Raw genomic sequence first — 23,631 nt, 5'->3', positions numbered from 1 at the left:
ACTGCGTAAGAGCAGTCAATGCAGAAGTAGTCCAAGGCAGCAATGGCAAGAAATATGTGAGCATTGGTAACATAATTGTCTGAGCCACTTTGAGGCGAACATGGAAGGGCCAGGCCTGTGACTTCCAATACAGAAATTTCGCTGCCAGTTTCTGTGAAATCCACTCCAAGCGATGCTTTGGCGGAACATCAACGCCCAAAGGGTACCCAAGATGCCTGACAATGGAGCCACGAGGAACAACCATTCCCTGCCCAAAGACCAGAGGCCTGAGCAAAGAGAGCCCAAACATCTAGTGCTTTACGAAGATTATCCTTGTCCGCACGCAAAATCATAAAGCTGTCATTAGCCAAGGACTAACCAATGAAGTGCTGTCCAGACGGAAGAGCCAATCCATCCAACTGCGAAGAAGCTGCCAAATGAGATAACATCAAAAGAACTGGATGAGTCGCAAGGGCAAAAAAGAGAGGACTCAAAGGGCAACCCTGTCTCACAGAGCGGGCAAGGACAAAAGGCTGGGTAACACCTCCATTCAGCATGACTCGCGAAGAAGCCTCAGCACTAATGGTGTAAATCAGACGAGACATCCAAGCACCAAAGCCCATAGTAGACATAAGTTGTGCAACGAAAGACCAGTCCAAATAATCAAAAGCCTTTTCCAGGTCCAATTGAATCAGCACCACCTCCTGATTAGAATGCCTTGCATAATCAATAGCCAGTTGCGCATTTAATACATTATGCAGAATGTTGCGGCCCTTAATGAAACCATATTGGAGAGGATGCACCAGGGCAGGAAGATGCTTATGGAGCCGATTCGCCATTAGTTTGGAAAAGATTTTATACATAGAACCCATCAAAGAAATTGGTCGCCAATGTTTCAACATAGACGGCAAAGGAACTTTTGGAAGCAGTTTATAAGTCCTTTCCATGAGGAAGGCATGAACCCCGTTTCCCACACCTGCTAAAACATAGCCGTCAATGGTTTCGCCAATTGGGTAGCAAAGACCTCAAAGAACTCATTGATGAGACCATCCCAGCCAGGACTTTTATCCTTGGGCAAGTGTAACAAAACATCCATAACCTCTGCCTTACAAATGTCTGCCTCCAATGTGGCTTGCATGTCTTGGGGAACTTGATAGCGGACCAGATCATAGAAAACTAAGCGGGCATGGGTAATATGGTCTGAAGGTGGAGAAGTGGAACCAAGAATGTCGAGGAAATAATTCCTACACATATTCACAATAGTCTGCGGATCAAGGATCATTTGACCTTCTGCATCCTAGAGTCTGGTCATATTCTCACGAGCAGAGAGGCATGGAGAGCTCAAAAGAACTTATGCGTCTAGAAAGCACTGTCTTGCAAATTCTCCGTCAGATTTTGCAATTTGGCCTGCTGATAAGATTTCAACTGAAACTCTCTAATAAGAGCAGCCAAACGCATCTCTAGTGACAGCAGAAAAACATCATCTAGAGTGTCCACCTGCAGAGAACGAATCAAAGCCAGTAGGTTCTGCGCTGCCTGTCGACGCCGCTGACAAAGAGAGGCATGATGGATCCCATACTGCCGGGCAACCCGCTACACATTAGAGAGCAATCGTTGAAACGAAGCATTGCCCTCGGAAGAGAAGTCCAATAAGAATTTGTCAATCAATTGCTGTATATAGCCCTGAAAGATTGAATGCTTCAGATAAGACGAGTTGAAACACAAAGGGAGTCTATTCAAAAATTGATTAAAAGGTGCAATGGGTTGTGCAAGCATCTCCAGCTGTAGAGGGAAATGGTCCGACAAGGCATATTGCTACAACACTTTCATTTCGAGCATCCCAGGAAGAAAATCATCTGTCTGCATGATGTACATGCGGTCCAACCACGACCATGTGGTCGCATATTGCGCAGAGTGGAAAGTAAACCCTGTAGAAGAAGGGTGTAGCCAAGACCAAAGGTCTTGTTTAAGAACATCACGAGCCAACACATTCCACACATGACTTTCCAGAGCGTCCATTACTAAATGCTCCAATGTGGACTATGAAGAATCCACGCACATATTAAAATCCCCCATCAAGAAACCCCTTCTGCTGAGTGACAAGGAAGCCCGCAAAGTATTCCAAAGACCCCGGCGGGATAAAGGATCATTTGGAGCATAGAGGCCAAGTAGCCATAAGATCTCTCCTTCAAATACAACTTCAATCACCACAAAACGGCCATGCACATTATTTTTAATAAGAACCAGCTGATATTTTTCATGCACAATCATAAGCACCCCAGAATAATGCATGGCATATGTCCCTGCATAAAACAAACGAAAGCCATGGCAATCCACAACTTTTCTTGCTTCACCGTGACTCTTGTGCTCAACAGCACACAGGACATCCCACTGATTCTCATGCAATATAGTCCACATGGCATGTTGCTTATGGCAAGAATAAATGCCCCACACATTCCACGTGGTTATCTTCATGTGTGTTCAAAAGGAAAATCAAGTACGAGGCACAACTTGCCGCGATTTAACCTTTTTTGCTAGCATGTCAAGGACTCCCTCATCCAAAAAATCAGCTAACACAGCAAAAGAGTTCTGACGGCCAAATTGGAGGTGGACGGTATATCTACTGTCTTGGGGATGGAACGGGGATAACGACGATCCCACGCGATAATCACATTGCCTCTAGTATCAAAAGCCAATTTAGCAGGTGGACCCTTTGGACCGTCCATATATGCTTTCCTGGTAGGCTGATGACAGGGATCCAAGGAAGCCATAGCGGGAGCATTGTACTCTGAAGACAACATTTCTTTCCTACGCATATAAGTGCGCATGGAATCTTGTGGGGCAGTAGGCACAGTATCCACCATGCCAACATCAAACCTTTAAACTTTTTTTATACGTACATCAACCCATTCATTGCCACGGGAATCCAAACCCGAAACCTGTTGTTTACCTTTGTCCAGAACTCTAGGAGGCTGGGTTGCATCCTGCAACGGAGCATCAAGCACCATATCATCCATGGGCAGCACGACATGCTCAGTATCTGAAGTCAGTGGCTTCTCTCGACATTCAGCCATAAAATGCCCCAATTTCCCACACGAAAAGCAGTGCCCTGCAAAGTTACCCCATTTCAATTGAAAGTGCAAAGGATGCATGCCTGAGCAATTAAGACGTAACCACGCAAGCCTTTTCCTAGCAATGTCCCATAACATACATAAACAGTTACGATTCATGGCCCTGAGGCTCGGGGGGACCAGAACAGTGTCCACCATGGCCATGGCATCCTTTAACAGGGGCCAATAGACCACCGGGCAATTTTCCACTTCAACCCACACTGGACACTCACGTTGAAGCAGGCGCTGAAAATCTGCCATTGGGCGCCATGGCACAACATGGACCAACTGGCGATCAAAGAACAATGGCAATTTGAACAGGAGATCAGCACGATGCTTCTCAAATTTCAACAGCACCTCATAAAAACCTCTGGGCCCAACAAAAATCTCTTCAATACACTCTCCTTGTAACAGACTGTGCAGCCACTGACGGATACGGGAAAGCACTGGGATCCTGCCAGTGAAGAAGAGTATAATAGGGCGTTCATAAAACACTGAAAATGAGCGCAATACATGTTTTGGGTCCACAGTGGCTTCAAGAACATCTTCAGTTCCAGAGTCATAAAACGCTTCCTGATTATGTTGCACATAATCGCCAAGCAGAGTGTTGGCAAACTCCAAGAGATACTCCCAATCAACATCCTGAGAGTCCACAGAATCCGAGGCAACCTGCGCATAAGAATGATCCTGATGATCCATTGTCTCATCCGACGTATGCTTGGTGAGTTTGCCCGCAGGCTGGAAGTCAGGACCAGGGGACATCTCCTCTGTGCAAGGAACCATATCTTCGAGTTCCTCTGTATCGGAATCCGGGCCAAGAGCTGCCACCGTTTGGTCTATAAAAGCCATATCCAGACCCGCCATGCTGTATCACTACGTGTACCGGTCAGCGATTGAACGAGGAGCTCACAGGAATCCACGCCCCGCCAGCCCCCGTCCCCGCAGAAGACACTGGTCAAAGATACAAGGGATACTACGCTGCCATCAGAGGGCCCTGCCCCCCGCTTTAGCCTCTCCATGCTGGACGGACCCATGCGGGACATCTTAGGATGAACACCCCAGGAGCAGTTCCACACCGCACTGGGAGTACCTCTAGATTGTATCTAGTCCAGATATCATTTTTGTACCTACTCAATTTAGTTCAACATAGCATAAATGTTAGCTTCACTGGGACTTTTGAAATCTCCCAAACATTTGTATGCAACATTTTGGTCTCATGGGCCAACTTGGCCTCTCTCTCTCTCTCTCTCTCTCTCTCTCTCTCTCTCTCTCTCTCTCTCTCTCTCTCTCTCTCTCTCTCTCTCTCTCTCTCTCTCTTTCTCACTGCTCTATCTCTCTCTCTCTCTTTGTACAGATCAGTGGGTACGCTCTCCGGGACGCTGCCTCTCTGACGATGGTCAGGTTTAGGGTTTACAGGAGCTGGCTCCTCTGCAGGAAAGGACAAGCACACGCAGGTCGTCACGTTTAGGGTTTACAGGAGCTGGGCGCCTATGGAGGAACGGACAAGCACACGTAGACGGGGCCTCGAACAGCAGCACAAGCGACGGAGACGGGGCGGCTGCAGACGTGGCAGCACGACAGGCAGTAGACAGGGCGGGACGGAGGGCGCGACAGGCAGCAGACAGGGCGACACTCAGGGGCGAGACGTAAGAGATGCGGGGCCACGTGACGGAAGGACGACAGCAAGGACCCCCGCGCCCAAGACAGGCGACGGACGAGCTCACCTGACGAAGGGCAAACGGCAACAACCACGATCTGTCTCTCTCTCTCTCTCTCTCTCTCTCTCTCTCTCTCTCTCTCTCTCTCTCTCTCTCTCTCTCTCTCTCTCTCTCTCTCTCTCTCTCTCTCTCTCTCTCTCTCTCTCTCTCTCTCTCTCTCTCTCTCTCTCTCTCTCTCTCTCTCTCTCTCTCTCTATCTAATGGCTTCACATGTTGAAATAACAAGAAAGAGTCAAGCACAGTGGACAATTTGATTGGATCACCCAACTTGCTACCTGACATAAAAAGCTTTGAAATCTTAGACAGACCAATTGGATTAGCAGCAGACCATGCTATTCTAGCTTTCACAATGCAATATGGGCATATACATGAAGCACAGCCACACATACCAAAATTACAACGCTATGATTTTGTGGAAGCGACCTCACACATATACAGCACTACTGTGCGAGATGCATTGAGGGAGCTAGACACACAGGCCTCTCTGGATGAGTTCATAGGACAGTTGGCCAAGATAATACACACTTCAGCAGCATACGCTTTCCCACACACTACACCGTCAGATAAACCTCCACGAGGTAATGCCCCACAAAATGGCTAGTATGATGATGAGTGTAGAGAGACACGAGCACATTTTCAGCGAGAGATGGCACTTGGCATATGTACACATAAGCATGCTCGAACATTCTTCAGACGGTTGGTACGCAAAAAGAAGCGAGAATACCTTAGCAGACTAGAAAGAGAAATGTATTCCATGTTCTTGGGACAGAACAGCAAGAGAGGATGGAAAAAGATGCATGAGAACCAGCCACCCCTACAAATTACTAGACCGGATGATTGGCATGGATATGCTTGCACACTCTATGATGTTCCTGGCCAAGAGCCTATGCCACTCCCCTCGACCTCAAGACCAGCAAATTGCAGATTTTTCACAGAAAAAAAAGTGAGGAATGCCATATGGAAACTGAAAAATGGAAAAGCCCAAGATCATGATGGTTTAGTGGCTGAACACTTCATGCATACCTGTGATATTTTGGCACCAACGCTGGCTCACATCTTTAATAGGGCAGTTTGTGAGGGATTTCCAACCTGTTGGTCAGACCATATTATTGTGCCGCTCTTTAAGAGTGGAGACCCCACGCTACCTAGTAACTACCGAACTATCATGATTGGACACATGCTGGCCAAGATATACAGCTCTATCGTGGAACAAGTATTGAGTAAATGGGCCGAGATGCATGGCCTGAGATCAAAAGGCCAGGCTGGCTTCAGGAGGGGATATACAACTCTAGACCATATCTTTACATTGAGGGCAATCATCGAAGAAGGCAAGGCATTCAAGAAAAAGATCTATTGCTGTTTTGTGGACTTTCGCAAGGCCTTTGACACAGTGCCACGTGCTAGACTCATGAGAAGCATGCAAAACATTGATGTGCCTGTAGAGATACAGTGGAGTATCTATGCCTTGTATGAGACAGTGACGGGTAGAGTACAAACACCTGAGGGCATCTCAGATACAGTCAATAGCACCATTGGGGTGAAACAAGGCTGTCCACTTTCACCGACACTATTTGGGCTGTATATAGATGAAATTTCAGAATACGTGGATAGGACTGGTGGGGCCAGAGCCAACCTAGCTGGAGTGGTGATACCATTACTGCTTTATGCCGATGATATTGTACTTATATCTGACTAACCTGAGGGACTAAATAGACACTTGGATGCATTATCAGCTTTTTGTAGAGATAGAGATCTTAAGGTGAACCTTGGGAAAACTAAAGTTATGGTATTTAACACTTCAGCTGCTTGGGTGACAAGAGCTGAGCACCAGTTTACTTTTGATGGAGAGCCAATGGAGATGGTTAGGCAGTATGTCTATTTTGGGGTCACATTGAAGGGACCACAATTCTCTTGGAGAGAGACATTAGAGGCTCGTTTGGCAAAAGCATATGCAGCCTTAGGTGCATTGGAGAGGCAATGTGCTCACAAACAATTTCATGAGCCGCGGCACCAAACTGTGGCTTTTTGACACCCTGGTTACACCCACACTTCTATATGGGGCAGCTATTTGGGGTCCGAGTCTCTTTCACACAAGGAGACAGCCTTTGGGAGACCAGGATGGACCAGAGAAGGAATACTATGATGGGTGGGAGCATATGGAAAGACCACTGGTCATGATGATCTCACGTATGATACGAGCGAAGAGCTCGACCCCACATGAGATTATCAGAGTTGAGTTGGGAGCATCACCCATGGTGGCTGAGACCTTGGTCCAGGCAGTGACTTTCATACATAGACTATGGGAGCTCCCCCAAGATAGATACCCACGGCTAGCCCTGGCCTCTTCTAGACAACTAGCAGCAGATGGTGACAGACATTGTTGGTATGCTCAGATGAGTACATGGATGAGTCTACATGGGCTGCAGATTGACAGACTACCCCCCTTTGACTATAGCCTGGATTGCCCTACACTTGACCTAAGCCGATCAAAGCTAAACCATGTGATCAGAGCAGACATACTAAAGTTAGATACGGAGAAGACCTGGATCCGACCCCCCTCCCCCCATGGCACGAGGATGGCACACTACCAGACCCACTTCCTTCAGGTATTTGAGGATGGTTTCATCACCCGACCCAATTACATGGACACACAGCTGCCTCATGGACTACGCACAGTTATTGGTCAGATCCGCACCTCATCCCACCACCTGAGGATTGAGACAGGCAGATGGGAGGGTATACAGACAGAAGAACGCATATGCCCACTATGCGACAGAAAGCCAGAGACAGAGGAACACTACATCTGCCGACGCACTGTATACTATGTATGACATACGAGGTAGATACCACTGTCTGTTCCAAGAGGGTTTTGGACCCCTGAGATGGATCATGCAGTTTGAGGATCAGAGATGCTTGGGATTCTTCCTCTTGGAGCTCCAGAGGCGCAGAGCAACAATTCTACGGAGTAGGAGACCCCCACAACTCGGCTCACATAGACAGAGAGCAGTCACTAACTTTTTCACTGATACACGATAGAGTATGGCAGATACCACTACTACTGCCACACAGCCTACAGGAGTACATCATCATTGGACCTCATCTTCTGTTGGTGTCCCTTTGGATAGAGCAGTGGCACTTAGCTGGTCTAGGCGCCCACGTCCACCCGGACGAAGGCCTAGACATCCACACCACAAAAAAATTAAAGCCATCATTGAGTGCCACAGGAGACGGATGCCAAGACACCTCAGCCATGCAGAGATGCACCTCCTTAGAGAACAAACATATCATTGATGGAGAGTTTTCCTTTCTCTACTCTCACTTTCAGATCACTGACATGTTTCCCTTTTATAGGACACTATTTCTTTTTCTTTTTTTTTTCAGTCTTATAGGCATGTTTTTCATCTTTTTCTCGTTCCAAATGAGAAACACACCATCATTGTATGTATTGCTTTGGTCTCATAGGCCACATTGGCCTTTTAGAGACGTTAATATACTCTCTCTCTCTCTCTCTCTCTCTCTCTCTCCGCTACTTAGCTACGCATATCAACCCATTCTTGGATTATGGGAAAGCTTCCCTCCATGCCTTCTTTGCATTCTGATTCTCTCTCTCTCTCTCTCTCTCTCTCTCTCTCTCTCTCTCTCTCTCTCTCTCTCTCTCGTGAGGACCTGACTCGACGTACCTGGCGTGATGTCACACCTGTCGTGAGGACCTGACGCGACGTACTTGGCGTGATGTTAGACTTGTCGTGGTGTCAAACCTGTCAGGAGGGACCGGTCGTGATGCTAGACCTGTTGTGAGATAATATTCCTCTGACGTGAGGCAGACCTATCGTGCGGCAAACACCTCTTTGGCGTGAGGTGGACCTGTCGTGAGCAGGAATGTACCTGGCATGAGATAGACCTGTCGTTAGCACTATAGTGATGCAGAGATGTACTGAATGCATTGATGCAGGCATACTGTATGCAGTAATGTACTGACACAGCAATGTACTGACACAGACCCAGATGCTAATGTACTGAGATTGCAGATGTAATTAGATTGATATGACATGAATGTACTTAGAATGACATGAATGCAGACCTGGGTGAATGTATTGATGTACTGGCTTGTGGACTAGGCAATGATGCATTGACTTTGATTTTGATCATGTCCTGGAGTATGCAATAATGCAGAGACTGGGGCTGCAATTTGTATTTCTGTAGTGACTGTAAACAGTGTGAAGGCATTTCGTAAAAGATTACTTGGCTTGCAAAAATTTAGTGAGGGTTTAGGGAAACCCTGGAAATTTGCAGGAATCATAGAAATTGCTCTGATTTGACAGTACAAAGTACAAAAGCTGAGTGGCTTTGCACACAGTGTGTGAGAGATGGATAATGTAGACAAATGCAAGCATCAAACAGTGGAAAATGAATATCTAGGAGACGAATCTGATCAAGAACTAGCACAACTGTCCATGAAAGCAATGTTCAACACCCCTTCTAAGAACACATGGTACAAGACATATGGCCGTAGGGTCCGTGAATCATGGAAAGACCTCACGCACCATGAATGAAAAGAAATACGAAGAAATTCATCTCATGATTCGCTCTGAACTACGAATTATGAGACAAGAATCGGAGAAAGAAATACAAGAGCAGGTCAAAGCCGAACTGATAGTAAATCAGAGGGCAAAAATAAAAGACATGCAGATAAAGATTAAGAATGACTTACAAGCACAAATGCTGTCCGAAATGCAATAGCTGAAAACTGAAATGCTAAAAGTGGTAGATGCCTACAAATCTGAAATCTTAGAATTGGGGGAAGAATTGAATACATTTAAGAAAAAAGAAATGAACGTGCAAGAAGAACTACAAAAAGAGAAAGAGGCTTTGAAGGCATGTCAACGGGAGGTTCACTCATGGGCAGAAGTGGCAAAGACAACACAAAAGCAGATAGAAGAAGCCAACCCATGGATTGAGGTAGTAAAAAAAAATAAGGGAACATCAATGAACAAGACTAACGTAATGAATGGTACCTTGGAAGAAGATGCTAGGAGATAGGCTTCGGTTTTAATGTATGAGTAGTAGGATGGGAGGAGAAGAGCAGCCCACAGGAAGATGCTAAGACACTTGCTAACAAAATTCGGGCTTCAAACATACCTATCATCATTGCTTGGAGAGTGGGGAAAGAGGACTCTAAGTCCAAGGCTCTAATTCTTCACTTTGGGGACATAAAGAAAAAAAAGGCTTTCCTCTCCAAGAGGAGAGCCCTCAAGGGTGAGAAGATTTATTTGGATGAGGACCTTACCCCAGCACAAATAGTGCATCACAAAGAACACATACCCAAGGTATTGGAGGCTCGCAAGGAGGGAAAGTGGGCTGTTTATAGGGATGGACGAGTCATCATCACTGACGAAAGGACTTCATGACGGTACGAGGCCTATGAGACACTTCGGATGCCAATATGGAATCGTGATGGAGCCCTACGCGTGGATGCTAGTTACTTTGAAGATAGTTTCCGAAACATAGATATAGCAATGTACACAGAAACATACCAATGTACAGGTAGCCGACTACCATACGAGTGGGGATATAGGTGGGAAAGTGCATTTCATCCATTTAGCTAGAAAACCAGGAAGCACTAGGGGTTCTGGAGATGTGGCCATACTATACTGGGAAGACCTCAAAGAGAGAGTGCAAGTAGTGAAAAGAGATGATGATGCACGATATTTATGGATTAGGATACATGCAGGAAGACCATAGGATATATTCATCGCAATATGCTACTTTCCTCCTGCAAATGCTACCTATGCCACGTGAGATGGATCTCCCTTTGATGTACTTTATGAGGATATCATGAGATATGCTAGCATTGGGGACATATTATTAGTAGGAGATTTCAATACATGCATTAGAGATAGACAGAGTGACTTTTATATGCATGATAATGCCATGTTCAAAGAGATCAACATAGATGAAATAGGCTTACGCAGAAGAGCCTAGGATAAAGAAGTGAGTATCTATGGGACACACCTATTGACTTTGGGAAGTGCACATAGACTAGCCATCTTTAATGGTCTGCCACAATGGCCAGGATCTGACAATTTGACATGTTGGAATCACAAAGGAGGGGCAAGTACTGTGAACTACTTGATAGGCTCACCAACATTGATACCAGACATCCAAAACCTTAAGATATCTAAGAGACCAATTGGCATAGCAACAGATCATGCTATTTTGACATTCATGCTCTCTTGTGTACATATGAAACATGAAACACCATGCCTCCCTAAACATCCCAAATACTACTTTACAGAAGACACCTCACACATCTACAATGGTTCTCTGCAACCAGTTTACATACATTGGACTTAAGTAGATCGTTGGAAGAATGTACAACTGATTTAGCAGAGGCCATACATGGATCAACCATAAATGTATTCCCACACACTTTGCCCTGATGTAGACCCACACGATCTACTGCTCCCCAAAATAGTTGGTATGATGATGAGTGTGTAGTCACTCGAGCTCGCTTACAGAGAGAAGTGAAGCTAGGCACTCTGACACATCGCCAAGAAAAGGCGTTCTTCAAACACCTTGTGCGGAAGAAGAAATGAAACTACTTAACGAAAGCAGAAGCAGAGATATATCAGCTATTTTTGGGGCAGGATAGCAAGAGCGCATGGAAGATGTTTCATGAAAGACAATCCCCCCCATACACATTACATCACCAGATGCTTGGCTTGACTATGGGAGACAGCTATATTACCTACCAGGACAGCCACCTATGTAGCCCCCACAAGCTTGTAGGCCAACACTGTGGTCTTTCTTCACATGGAAAATGGTTAGGGATGCAATTTATAGATTACAAAATGGGAGGGCACAAGATGAGGATGGACTAGTAGTAGAACATTTCTCACATGCTTGTGACATATTAGCACCCATATTAGCACATATGTTCAATAGAGCAGTATGTGAAGGTTTCCCTATGAGTTGGTCTGACAATACTATAATTCCGCTATTAAAAAGTGGTGACCCCCTGATTCCTAGCAACTACAGGACTATCATGATTGGTCATACTTTGGCCAAGATATATGGATCTATATTGGAGCATGAACTTAGTGTGTGGGCTGAAATGCAAGGCAAGAGAGCAGAAGGATAGACGAGGATATACCACACTGGACCATATCCTCACACTTAGAGCCATTATTGAGGAGGGTCGAGCCCAAGACAAGAGGATCTATTGTTGCTTTGTAGACTTTCGCAAAGCTTTTGATGCAGTGCCTCGTAAACGCATCATGCAAAGATTGCATGACATTGGAGTACCAGAGGGTGTACGATGGGGTGTCTAGGCATTATATGAGGTAGTGACAGGTCATGTACGAGCACCTGGGGGGCTATCATAGAGGATTGACAGTACCATAGGAGTGAAACAAGGATGTCCACTTTCACCCACATTGTTTGGTCTATACATAGATGAAGTGTTTGATTCCATAGACCAAGGAGGAGGAGCTGGAGCTAGCCTGGCAGGGGTACTGATACCGATATTACTATATGCAAATGATATTGTTCTCATTTTAGATTCACCGAAGAGATTGCAGTGCCATCTAGATGCTTTGCACATCTTTTGTAGAGATAAAGACCTCACAGTGAACCTTGGAAAGACCAAAACTATGGTTTTCAATACTTCAGCAGCATGGGTGACTAGATCTATATACTAGTTCACATTTGGGGAGACATACTAGAGCATGTGAGGGAATATGTCTATTTGGGAGTCACCTTCTCTAGCCCACATTTTTCGTTGAGAGGGGCATCAGAGGCATATCTGGCACGTGGATACGCAGCACTAGGGGCACTCGAGAGTCAATGTGCTCAAATATAGTTCTAGGAGCCCCGCACCAAACTCTAGTTGTTTGACACCCTAGTCACACCTACATTACTATATGGAGCAGAGGTATGGGGTTGCAACTTGTACCACAGGCGTCTTAGCCCACTCACTGATCGGATTGGAGTAGAGAGGAATTATTATGATGGTTGGGATAGCATGGAAAGGCCATTGATCATGGTGATAGCACACATGATTAGGAATAAGACCTCCACCCCACATCCCATTGTCAAAGCAGAGCTAGGGGCAACGCCCATAGTTACAGAGGCACTCTTTAGGGTAGTGACCTTTTGGCACACACTATGGGAACTTCCACGCCATAGATACTCTAGATTGGCACTAACCTCATCTAGACAACTAGCAGCAAGACGCGAGAACTATTGGTTTTCACTGATGGCTATTTGGATGAGCCTACATGGTTTGGATATTGATGGTCTTCCACTTTGGATTATAGCCTTGACTGCCCTACACTTTCTCTCAGCCGATCAGAGCTGAACCAAGTGATCAGAGCTTATATCTTGAGGATTGAGACAGCAAGGACATTGATCCACCCACCACTCCCTCTAGGATCAAGGATGGAGTTCTATAGGAGTCATTTCTTGTGTCTCTCTGATGATGGTTTCACTATTCGGCCAGCATATATGGACACGCATCTCTCCCCTAGTGAACGGGTTGCTATCGGATAGATTCGCACCTCCTCACATAGGCTTCAGATGGAGACAGGCAGATGGACAAAAACCCTAGCAGAGTTAGAGCTGACCCATTTTTCCAAGCATAAGGTCTCTAGTGCCTCTTGGCATTGATTCTCTGCTGCTTGCCTTGTTGAAAATGTGTGGCTGGGTGTGAGTTGGGGAGGCAGAGCTGAGAATCACAGGTGACCTAGCAGATGCACATACATGTTTACGGGCAGCAGGAAAGGACAACTCACTCTCCAATTGAAGGCCCACGAGGGGCATGGGTTGGTGGTATGGGATGCCAGTTCTTGAAGCTTGTAAGCATAGGCCTAAAGGTAGAGTTGCTTCTTTGTCAAGGAAACTAGAAGAGCTTATGTTACCCACACATTGAGCATGAAATATTTACAAGATTTTGGTGATGAGGATGGGTATATAAGGTCCTTCCTTCAAGCATAAAGGCAGTATGGGTTGGGTATTTACTTCAGACATATAAAAGTCATCAGATGTTTATTTGAACCTTTTCAAACCCATCCATTGCTGAATACAGAGAATGAGTTGATACTAAGTAGCACTTCCCTCTTGTGGTATTTCTGCCAGCATGGTATCATCCCACATCCATTGACAGTTGAGAATGCAAATCATTCAGTTGTACAATCAGGAGGATGGTGGTAACCCTATCCTGTTGATATGAGAACATATCCTAGGAAAAAACATGCAGTATCATTTATACTCTAGAAACTACATTGAAAACTCCATGATAAAGATAATAACTACCTACCAGGAAGATGTCCCATGTAATAACACAAACTTGATAACAATTCTTTTTGCAATTTTACACCACTCTCCAAAAGCCTGTAGAGAAAAAAAATATGTATATATCAACTCTGGGAATGATGCATATGATTTAATCACGAAAACACTTTTAAAAAACTCAAACACGTACAGTATTTTGTGTCATAGCTGCATCAAAGCAGCAACTGAAAGGTTTCTTTGTAAAAGAAGACAATCTTCATCACACAAGAAATTAAGTATGGCTTTTGTTGTACTGAAAGATGTAAAGAAGCTTCTTTTTTTGCTTGTCTTATGTTTGCCCATAGAGAATTCAGTTTCATGTGCTACATTCCTAGGGTCTCAAGGTTCTTGAAGCAATTGTGCTTCACAATGGTAGTTGAAACCTTTAATAGAACTTACTAAGACCAAGGACTCAAAGATATGGAGATGAGATCTTGTGAGAAGGCCATTGAATTTATATGTTGGTGACAATCAAGAGCATGAGTCAGTGTAGCTTTCTAGCATTATGGCCAAATAATAAAGTAAAGATAGAGAGATAAGAGAAGCCAGACCACCCTGCCTATGAAGAATATATTTAAGAGTAATGTTGTGGAGGTAAGATAGACGAAAAAAGATGCAATGATGAAAAAGCATGCAACCAATCACCCTGAAAATCACATAGAAAACGTTCTTCTAGTTTGCAAGAACTGAATGATATCTCAGTATGAAGTCATATGCTTAAACAAGCTCCCTAGCCATGAGAATACCTAAACCAAAGAAGAGGCAGCACTAAACCTAGGTGGTTTTCAAGACTGTCTGAACCACCTAAATGGTTTGACAAAACTCAATTGCCATTACAACATGGAAATGTTTCATGAGCTTGCTAATAATCAGTAAGCTCATATTTTCTACGAGTTTTTGGTTTTTGAAATAGGAGGCTGGATGGCTTACTAAACAATTTTTTAAGCCAACATGAAGTGATTATTGTAACATAAATGGCAGTGAGATTTGAATGCCTATATCTAAAGGTTTTGGGATACCTCTTCAACTCTACAAAACAAATGTTATACAGACAAATGTAACAAACAGAACTCTATGGGAGCTAAGGAAAAAATCACTTCCGAGTTGGAGTGTGGACAAATAATATCATTAGCCTGGAACTGTTATCAATCCCAAAGTTGAAGAGTTATCCAAAGAAAGGGCACCAAAAACTGAAAATTAATCGAAGAAAATGCAAGATCTTGGACCTATCCAAGGTGGCCAAATTAAAACTTCATAGTCTCTGTGCAAGTTGGGGGATCATATTTACAGCAAAAATCACAATTGAAGAATCACAAAATCATCATTCTAGATCTAAGAAAAATATTTTGAAGTACATTGTGCCATTTATGATTTATTTGTGTATCTTCTGGACACCTGCTCACCATCCATTAGAGTATGTGTGCCTGCCATCCATGCATGTGTGCATGTGCATGCATGTTTGGCTTGTCTTGTAGGGGTGTGTGTGTGTGGGGGGTTTGTCTTGTTTCGAAGTGGCACATGCTCAAAGAGGCATGACTCGCTTTCATGTGGCCAGATTTCAACTTCACTGTGAGCTGCAAGCATACTGACCATCTAAAGGCATGTTTTGTTCATTATATGGATTGGAGCAATTTTGAATGAGAAAAGTCATGCAATGGCATTTTGAGATGGGAAACCCCAGCCAGATGCAGAGTATTTTAGAAAGAATGACTAATGTCATTCAAGCTTTCAATGACTCCAGATCTAGTGCAATGTATGCATAGCTAGATCATTGAATAGCAGGTGTCACAGAACAAATCATATGAGATTGTCATTTTTTCAATCTAATGGAAGATTGAAGTGACATGCCAATACCATATTGTTGTTTTCTCATTTCAAGCAAAAGAAATTCTATTAAAATTAAAAACACTCTCACCAGTAGTCATCACTAAGGCCAAAATTGAGGTATAAAATACCAAATGCATAAGAGAATATAAGAACATGGAGTAGACTTGTTACATCCCAGATCGTGCTGCATTTTATGCTAACAAGAATCATACTCTTTGAGAGGTCTAGGAGGGCATGCGGGTTTACCTTAAATTCCCAAAGGACTCCAATTCCATAAACTACTAGCAAGTGATGTAAGTTATTTTCCAGGTATTGAGGACCTTTCCAAATTACCAAGATAAGCAGCATGTCTTAACAGCCAGATTTACCTCCAGACATCCAAGTCCACCCAATGATCCACGTGAGTTGTTTGAAAGAACAGTTGGGGCAAGGTGAACTGATCATCCCAATTGAGGAAGTCTTGCTACAAGAAGATATTGTTAGTTACCTTCCACTAGAACCTAAATCGGTTCTTCAATATAGGACTAAATGACCTCATCAGATCGTTTATCTTAAGTATTTAGTCAAGTGGAAGAGCCACTTGCAAATGGCGAAAACTTGGCAGTCAGTACATTCATTGAAAAGTTACTTTCCCAACTTCATCCTTCAGAATATTGTTGAGAAAAGAAATCATTCATAAAGGGGAAGCACGACATCCTTAGACACCCAAATGGACACTAGCAATATTAGTCATAGTGGTCATAAAGTGACCTCGTGTGAATGCACTAGGGAAACTTTAGGGTGTTATGGCACTTGAGCCATATGTATATGACTCAAAGCCCTATTGTGCACATCATTGTGTGATCACCACTCTTGAACTCTTTGCTTGTAGGCCACTGAATCCGCACACTCAGACATTCTGGACAAATGGTATGGGACACCAACCATTAGGACATGGTCATACCTCAATATGTTGCTAGCTCCTAGGCTGGAGGGTGAGCTTGTTTGACTCTATGCCTAGGAACTGAGTCTGATGTACATTTCCTTTATGCTCTTTGTCGTGTGTACGACTTGTGCTTTGTCTCTTGTGCAAGTTGGATCCTAGGGGGATGTTTCAAGACAAAACAATGCACAGAACACAAACACAGAAATAAGATAAACTCAGAAGAAAATGAATGAATGTGTATAAGATGCTCAAAGGTAGAGCTGTCCAACAATCAATGAATCTCGTGGGAGTGGGTTGAGGGAGTAGTCAAAGAGTAATGTCCACTAGAGGCAAATCTTGAGTGTTGTAGCCATCAATTGGAGTGTATAAAGGCTGATGGAGACCACCAAGATCAGGGCAGCAACAGTGTGAGCAGATATGCAGCAAAAAAGCAATTGCACCTACACCTCTCTAATCATAGCGGCTGTTATGGGAACACTAGAGTGTGCTTGAGAGACTAGACTAGATGCAAGATTTGTTACAAGAATTCTGATTACAAGATAATCCCACATAGGGGCACAAGGTACGATAACTTAACAAGATACGGAAAATCCCACAACCCAGGACCATAGGTATAGACAACAAGACTCGATAGGATATGAAGGATCCCACAACCTGAGACCATAGGTATGGATACAAGATATCAAAATTACAAGATCTCCCTTGACGGGGATGAACAAGATACAAGACAATACTAGACAAGATCTCGTACTACAAGATTACAAGGTGACGAGACAACAAGAGTATAATGGAAGAAAAGACAAGACTAGATACCATGACTAGACAAGAACTAGAACTAGAACTCAAAGTTACTTACTTGGAGGTCTTAACTCCTTGAGCTCCCAAGACTGGCATTGGCAAGACTGAGGAGCTTTATGGCAAGCCCCTCCTTTTATAGGTGTTGGAGAGCTGCTAAAGATGTTCTAGAATGTTCCATGATGACATCATCGATGATGCAAGTGATAACATGGCAAAAGATTCTATGATGACATGGCAAGGGTGAGTTCGCATGGTTGGCTCGAGGATGTCTTGTTAAGGGCGTTCTCATGGGGTGTGGATTCATATAGCATGAGCAAGAATTAATCCGTACACTTCATCATGGCATGTCCGTAAGAACGGCAGTAGGGATTGGCAGGTCTAGAGTTGGAGAGTGTCGTGGAGTGTCTGGCACAAGAAGTGCTTGGTGGCTAGTGACACTTGGTAGTAGATCCCGCAAGGCCTGGTGAAGACAAGGCAGTAGTCGGAGGAGTAATGATAGCTGCAAGGTGTAGAGGGTTGATGGCTAGAACCTACAAAAAGGGATGGAGCAAGTAGGTTAAACAACCTCCCATTTATCGATGTGGATCCTCCCAAAATTTGAGTGTTTGCTTATGGGACATAGAAACTTTGATAATTTTTTAATTTTGGGCTATTTCAACGAGCTAAGGAAAATTTAATATGTAATGCATATTTTTTAGCTTCACACCCAAAATTGGAACTAGAAAAAGGACTACAAGTATTGCTCACTCTATGTTTTACGAGACGCCCCACCCCAAAACAACCAAGGCATCGGACAATAGGTGCATGTTGGTTGCGCAATGACCTACCAACACTACAAAGGCAATGGTTATCTTATCTTGAGAGTCCAAAGGGTGACCTCATAGAGGCCAAGGGTAGGGTACTCACCGGTCTACTAGGACCTACAAAGGCGATGTCAAACCACTTTGAACTTTCTTTCTTTTTTTTTTTGGGGGGGGGGGGGGGGATAATGAAGTAACTACGCCCATGGGGAAAAATAAAGGGTTGGTCAAATTCAACATCACAAAACAAAAGACCATCCCAACCACCTGTCCAACATATCAATGTGACCACAAAAAAGGGTGAAGAAGTAGGCAGTGATGGTGGTAATAAAACCATTGATGGAGACAACTCAATATCTACTCAAAGGTGCTTTGCACGATGAGATGCATAGAGGAATGCTATATGATGTACATGTAGCAAGGTGCCACTTCGACAATGTTCCTCATGGGAAAATTTGTTTGATTGCCCAAGCACCCTTTTACAAAGATGATGATGATCATACAATGTGAAGGGTAAGTACAAGAAAACAAGGCCAATGTCAAAGACAAATGCTAAAACCTGTAGGTACCAAAGTCAAGATAGGAACCCCCTCTCAACCATGGATGTTGATGTTCAAGGAGAAAGGGGAACTTGATGTCAGTCTTCGTGTGGTACTAAGAACCATGATGAAGGATGAAAAAGAAGCACCCTAGTTGGAAGATGAAGATATGGTACTACCCAAGAGGAGTACCGCACGCGTATGTAGTTATGGCCTGCTATTGTTTCTTAGCTAGAAGACCTTGGGCCTTAGTACAAAACTCATCATCGACATGGCCCAAGCACTAACAATGTGTGCAAAACCTATTCTTTTTTCAGAGTTGCTGCTAGATTGTTTTAGTTTCCTTAATTTATTTGGTTCCGTCCTAGGAAGATGTGTCACTCTTATTTTGGGTTGCCTTCCTCACTTGAGAGTTATTGCCATCTCGAGATTTCTCCTTCAAAGAAGTGGTTACCAAAGCTCCCCCTCTGAAAGTAAGAATGGAGAAGAGGTCTTGTTGTGGAATGAAGAAGTGGTTCTTTTGTATACTTGATCATACAACCTCATGTAAGAATAGAGAAGAGGTCCTTTTGTGGAATGAAGAAGAGGTCTTTTTGTGGACTTGATCATGCAACCTCATGTAACACAAGAACCAACATTCAAACTCATCGAGGCTTAGGAAAGGGCTTAACAAATTATGTGCTACATAAAATGGAAGTATCTAGGAGGCAACTTGTTTAAGAATAATATAACCTAATCGTCATTGGACTTCAGTGAGATAATAGTAGAAAACATAGCAAGTAACCACAGATATTTGACCAATTTGACTTTTAGACCATCCTCTTTCTTGAAAGGAAACTACTGCAGCTCATAATTGAGATGATACGTTTAGTTCTATCTCTCAGCACATAGTGGTCAAGGAAATGACTTCAATGATTGCATGCTAAGGAAAAGTGCTAGAACTACGAGTGAATCTCAGGAAGTAAACCCTACATTAACTCGACATATTGTATAGCATTGCAAGCTCTCCCTTGATAGATATGGTCAGGGGGAGCCTGTCAAGTGTCTAGTATAAGCTCTAGACCAACTATTAGGTCCCAAAGGCCCTCAAACTCAAACACTTATTGCATAATGTTAGACCAAGTGATGAAATTGGACCCATTGAATCTATCGATAAATGCAATCTTGGCCATAGCAATTGGAGTATTAGTGTTGAGTGAAAAGTAGGTTGGTACACTAGGGGAGAGGAGTACACTTTGTCAAGACAAGTGATGGGACACTATGCACTCATACCATGTCAAAGCAATAGTAGGGTTTTCCCTAGAGTATATTGCAAACACAAACAAAAGAAAACTTAGAAAAAGAGTGAAGAATGATGACTCAAGTTTAAAATGTGTGGGATTACTTTCAGGCCAAAACAAATATGGCAAGATTATACAAAATTGTTTGCAAGATGTGGTAGCTTTGATCTTCTTCTTTGAAAGAAAACACCCAAGTAAGAAGGGGCCCAAAGGCACAGGTGATGTAGTTTTGTCCAAATGATATTACACTCACTCACTATGTGGATAAGCATATCATGTCCACCTTGAGGAACCCAAGTAAGAGAGAATAGGGTTTTGGTTATGGGACACTAAAGTACACTAAGAGAAGAGAGAACATAGAAGAGCAAGAAGGGAGATACTTAGATGCTCAAACTGAAGGAAGCGCTCTCAAAGTCACACAAGCTCAGTCTCACTCAAGCTTAAGCTTTGAAAATAAAGAAGAGAGAAAAAAGATAGAGAGAGCAACTCTGGGCATTGTCCTGGCCAATCATGCAGCAACACCTGTAAGGAATCTAAACAGTGAATGTTGTGAAACATAGTCCTTCGGGAAGTAGGGTGTAGAAGAAAATGTTGGATGGTAAAGGACAGCTATAGAGGGAGCAAATCACAGTCCTCAAGTGCTCTTGGAGTGGAGGAAGAACCAAATCAGAAACCACCTGCTTTGGATGATGTAGGATAGCAAAGTGGCCTGTAGCAGGCTCAAATGCACCTGCAAGATGATGGCCTGAAACAAAACTCAGGTATGCCCAGTGTCCAAGCACCACGAATATCGCTGCAGATGGGAAGCAGCAAACACAAGCAAAAACATCCCACAAACTGGTCGCCTTATGTAAGATAAGGAAGAGATCGAAGCTCAGCTGAGAGTGAAGTACGCACTGTAGAGTGTGAGAGCACGACACCCAATGCAATAATCTGAAGTGTAAGGTGCATGTACAAAGTACAATCCTTAAACCTTAGGGTTGTAAGAGGGTGTTCACACCCGAAGGGTGTGAAACACGATAAGTGCCTAGAACTGTGTAACAAAGGCACATAAAATAAAAGGAATAAATCTGGGGGGAAAAACCTCTCATACGAGAGTAAAAAGTGCCCCTGTGTCCTACTAAAGATCACGAACACTCCTCTATGAGCATAGGCGTGAGTCAAATTCAACAAAACCCCTTGAAGTAAAGAGTGATCAAGATAAAAGGGTCATCCACCAAAGGAGATCAAATTTAAAGCATTGTGAAATGCTTCAAATTTGTCACGCGTTAGAGCTTTGGTGAAGATGTCTGCCACATTACTTGTGGTAGGATAGTAGAGACAAGGCTGATATCACCTACACGTAGCCTCTCTCTGACAAAGTGAAAATGGATCTCAATGTATTTCATGAGTGCATGAATGAAACATGGATTCCGTGCCACTACAATGGCATTGTAACTGTTAGTGAACAAAAGAGTAGGCTCCATAATGATAGATACATTCAAATTAGCTGACAAGTGTCTAAGCCATACACATTCAACTGTGGTAGTGAAACCGGCCTTGTATTCCAGCTTCACATGATGATGTGGCAACAGTGGATTGTTTCTTGCTAAGCGAAGAGATGCAAGATGAGCCAAGAAAGAAACTTGTGAGGGAGAAGGCAGGATTGAAGCTCAACACAGAAAACAGTAGACAATGTGAGAGTGAAGCATGGCACCCAATGCAATAGACTAAAAGAGTGTAAGCTGAAAGTACAAGGTACAACCCTTAAACCTTAGGGTTGTAGGGGGTGTTCACACCCAAACACGGTAAGTGCCCGTAAGTGTGTGTCATAAGCGCATACAAAATAATACCATGTCTGGGGACAAAAACCTCTCCTACCGAGAATAAAAAGTGCCCCAGTGTCCTAATAATCACCGACACTCCTACGTGAGCGTAGACATAAGTGAGGCGTGAGTGAAATACCCAACAAACCCCCCTGGAGTGAAGAGTGATCAAGAGTACAAGGATCATCCGCCACCAAAGGAGATCAAATTTAAAGCATGGCAAAATGCTTTAAATCTCTGTGAGATGTAATATGCCTAGAAGCACCACTGTTAAAAAACCAAGTGCCTACATCCTCAATAGAGCTAAATGCTCGATCAGCCCAAGAGGTGTCATAACTACATGTGTAAAAAAAATAGTCCATGTTTGCAACAAAGGACGCGGAATCAGTAGCAGTAGAAGGAGCATCAGAAACAGACATTCTTAACTTCTTCTCCTTGGCGATTCGCTTCCTACAATCAGTGATGTAGTGGCCTGGCTTCTTGCAGTAATGGTATTTGCCCTTTTTGGCTTGCATACCCTCTTGTTTTTTACTTGCCTGTGATGTGCCAAAAGTCTTAGAACTTTGCAGAGCATTCTTCGCTCGGCTGTCTTTGCCCTTCTGTCCAGCCATAAAAGCCTGCTCAGAGGCGATAGCATCCACACCACTATTTCTTCTTATTTGCTCCTCCTTTAGAAGCAAACTCACTAGCTGAAGAAAAGTGATTGGCTGTGTGGCAATCCTCATGGTGAGGTTTAAGGCCGTATGAAAAGCCAAGTACGAAGGAGGTAATGAGTTCAAAGTGGTAGATATCATCTGTGCATCCGAATAGTACTCATCAATATTCATGAGTTGCTCACCCAAGTCCTGAATTTTGTTCAAGTGATCCCGAATAGAATCACCCTCATCCATTTTCAATGTCTCTAGCTCTTTCTTTAAGAAAGAGATGCGAGTCTCATTTTTGCCTACAAACATCTTCTCCAAAGTTAGCCAAGCTTCTCGTGAAGAAGCTGTTGAACGAATGTGGGGGATGATTGACTGCTGAACTGCCAATGTAATCAGCGGCAAAGCCTGTGCATCCCATGTATCCCATGCTTTTTGAGCAACTGTCCTTTGGGGAAGTGGCTGAAGTGGAGCAGGCTGAGATGCCCGTTCTGCACATCCTCCTGGAGGAGAAGTAGCTGGAGTCACAACTACAGGTCTAGTGTCTTCTCAACTGACATAATCCCAAAGATTTTTGGCCACAAGTACATTCTTCATCATGAAGGACCAATCCAATCTATCCTCCTTGGATACAAAGGTGAAGACATCTCCTCCCTGATTTGACATGATTATCAATTACCAAGAAAAAGCAAAAGAGCAATGTCAAAGCAGGACCACACTAGAAATCTGAAAATTTTCAAAAATTGCAGGAAATAACTTTCTGCAATTAGTGTTCAGAGGTGCACTCTATCAAAAGTGTTTGTAATGCACGCAGTCCAACGTGCAATTAGTGTTCAGCAACATTGTACCAACAAAATCCAAAAAATTTCTTACCTCAAA

The 23,631-nt window shown here is 43.6% G+C and overlaps 1 protein-coding gene across 3 annotated transcripts in view; it reads right to left on the bottom strand.

Annotated features, from left to right (window-relative positions):
* The window catches only part of LOC148027545 (uncharacterized), a 219,246-nt gene that overhangs the window by 53,484 nt on the left and 142,131 nt on the right, over positions 1-23,631 (bottom strand). For all 3 annotated transcript variants that reach the window (XM_087689269.1, XM_087689270.1, XM_087689271.1), the window contains exon 13: positions 14,124-14,197. In XM_087689269.1, coding sequence (XP_087545395.1) covers positions 14,124-14,197 — 74 coding nt within the window. The remainder of the gene's footprint in view (positions 1-14,123; positions 14,198-23,631) is intronic.

This window comes from Lygodium microphyllum, chromosome 12, assembly GCF_053477565.2.
Source record: "Lygodium microphyllum isolate KBCC chromosome 12, Lygodium_microphyllum_v1.1.10, whole genome shotgun sequence".
NCBI lineage: Eukaryota > Viridiplantae > Streptophyta > Polypodiopsida > Schizaeales > Lygodiaceae > Lygodium > Lygodium microphyllum.
This window is presented reverse-complemented; position numbering and strand designations above follow the sequence as displayed.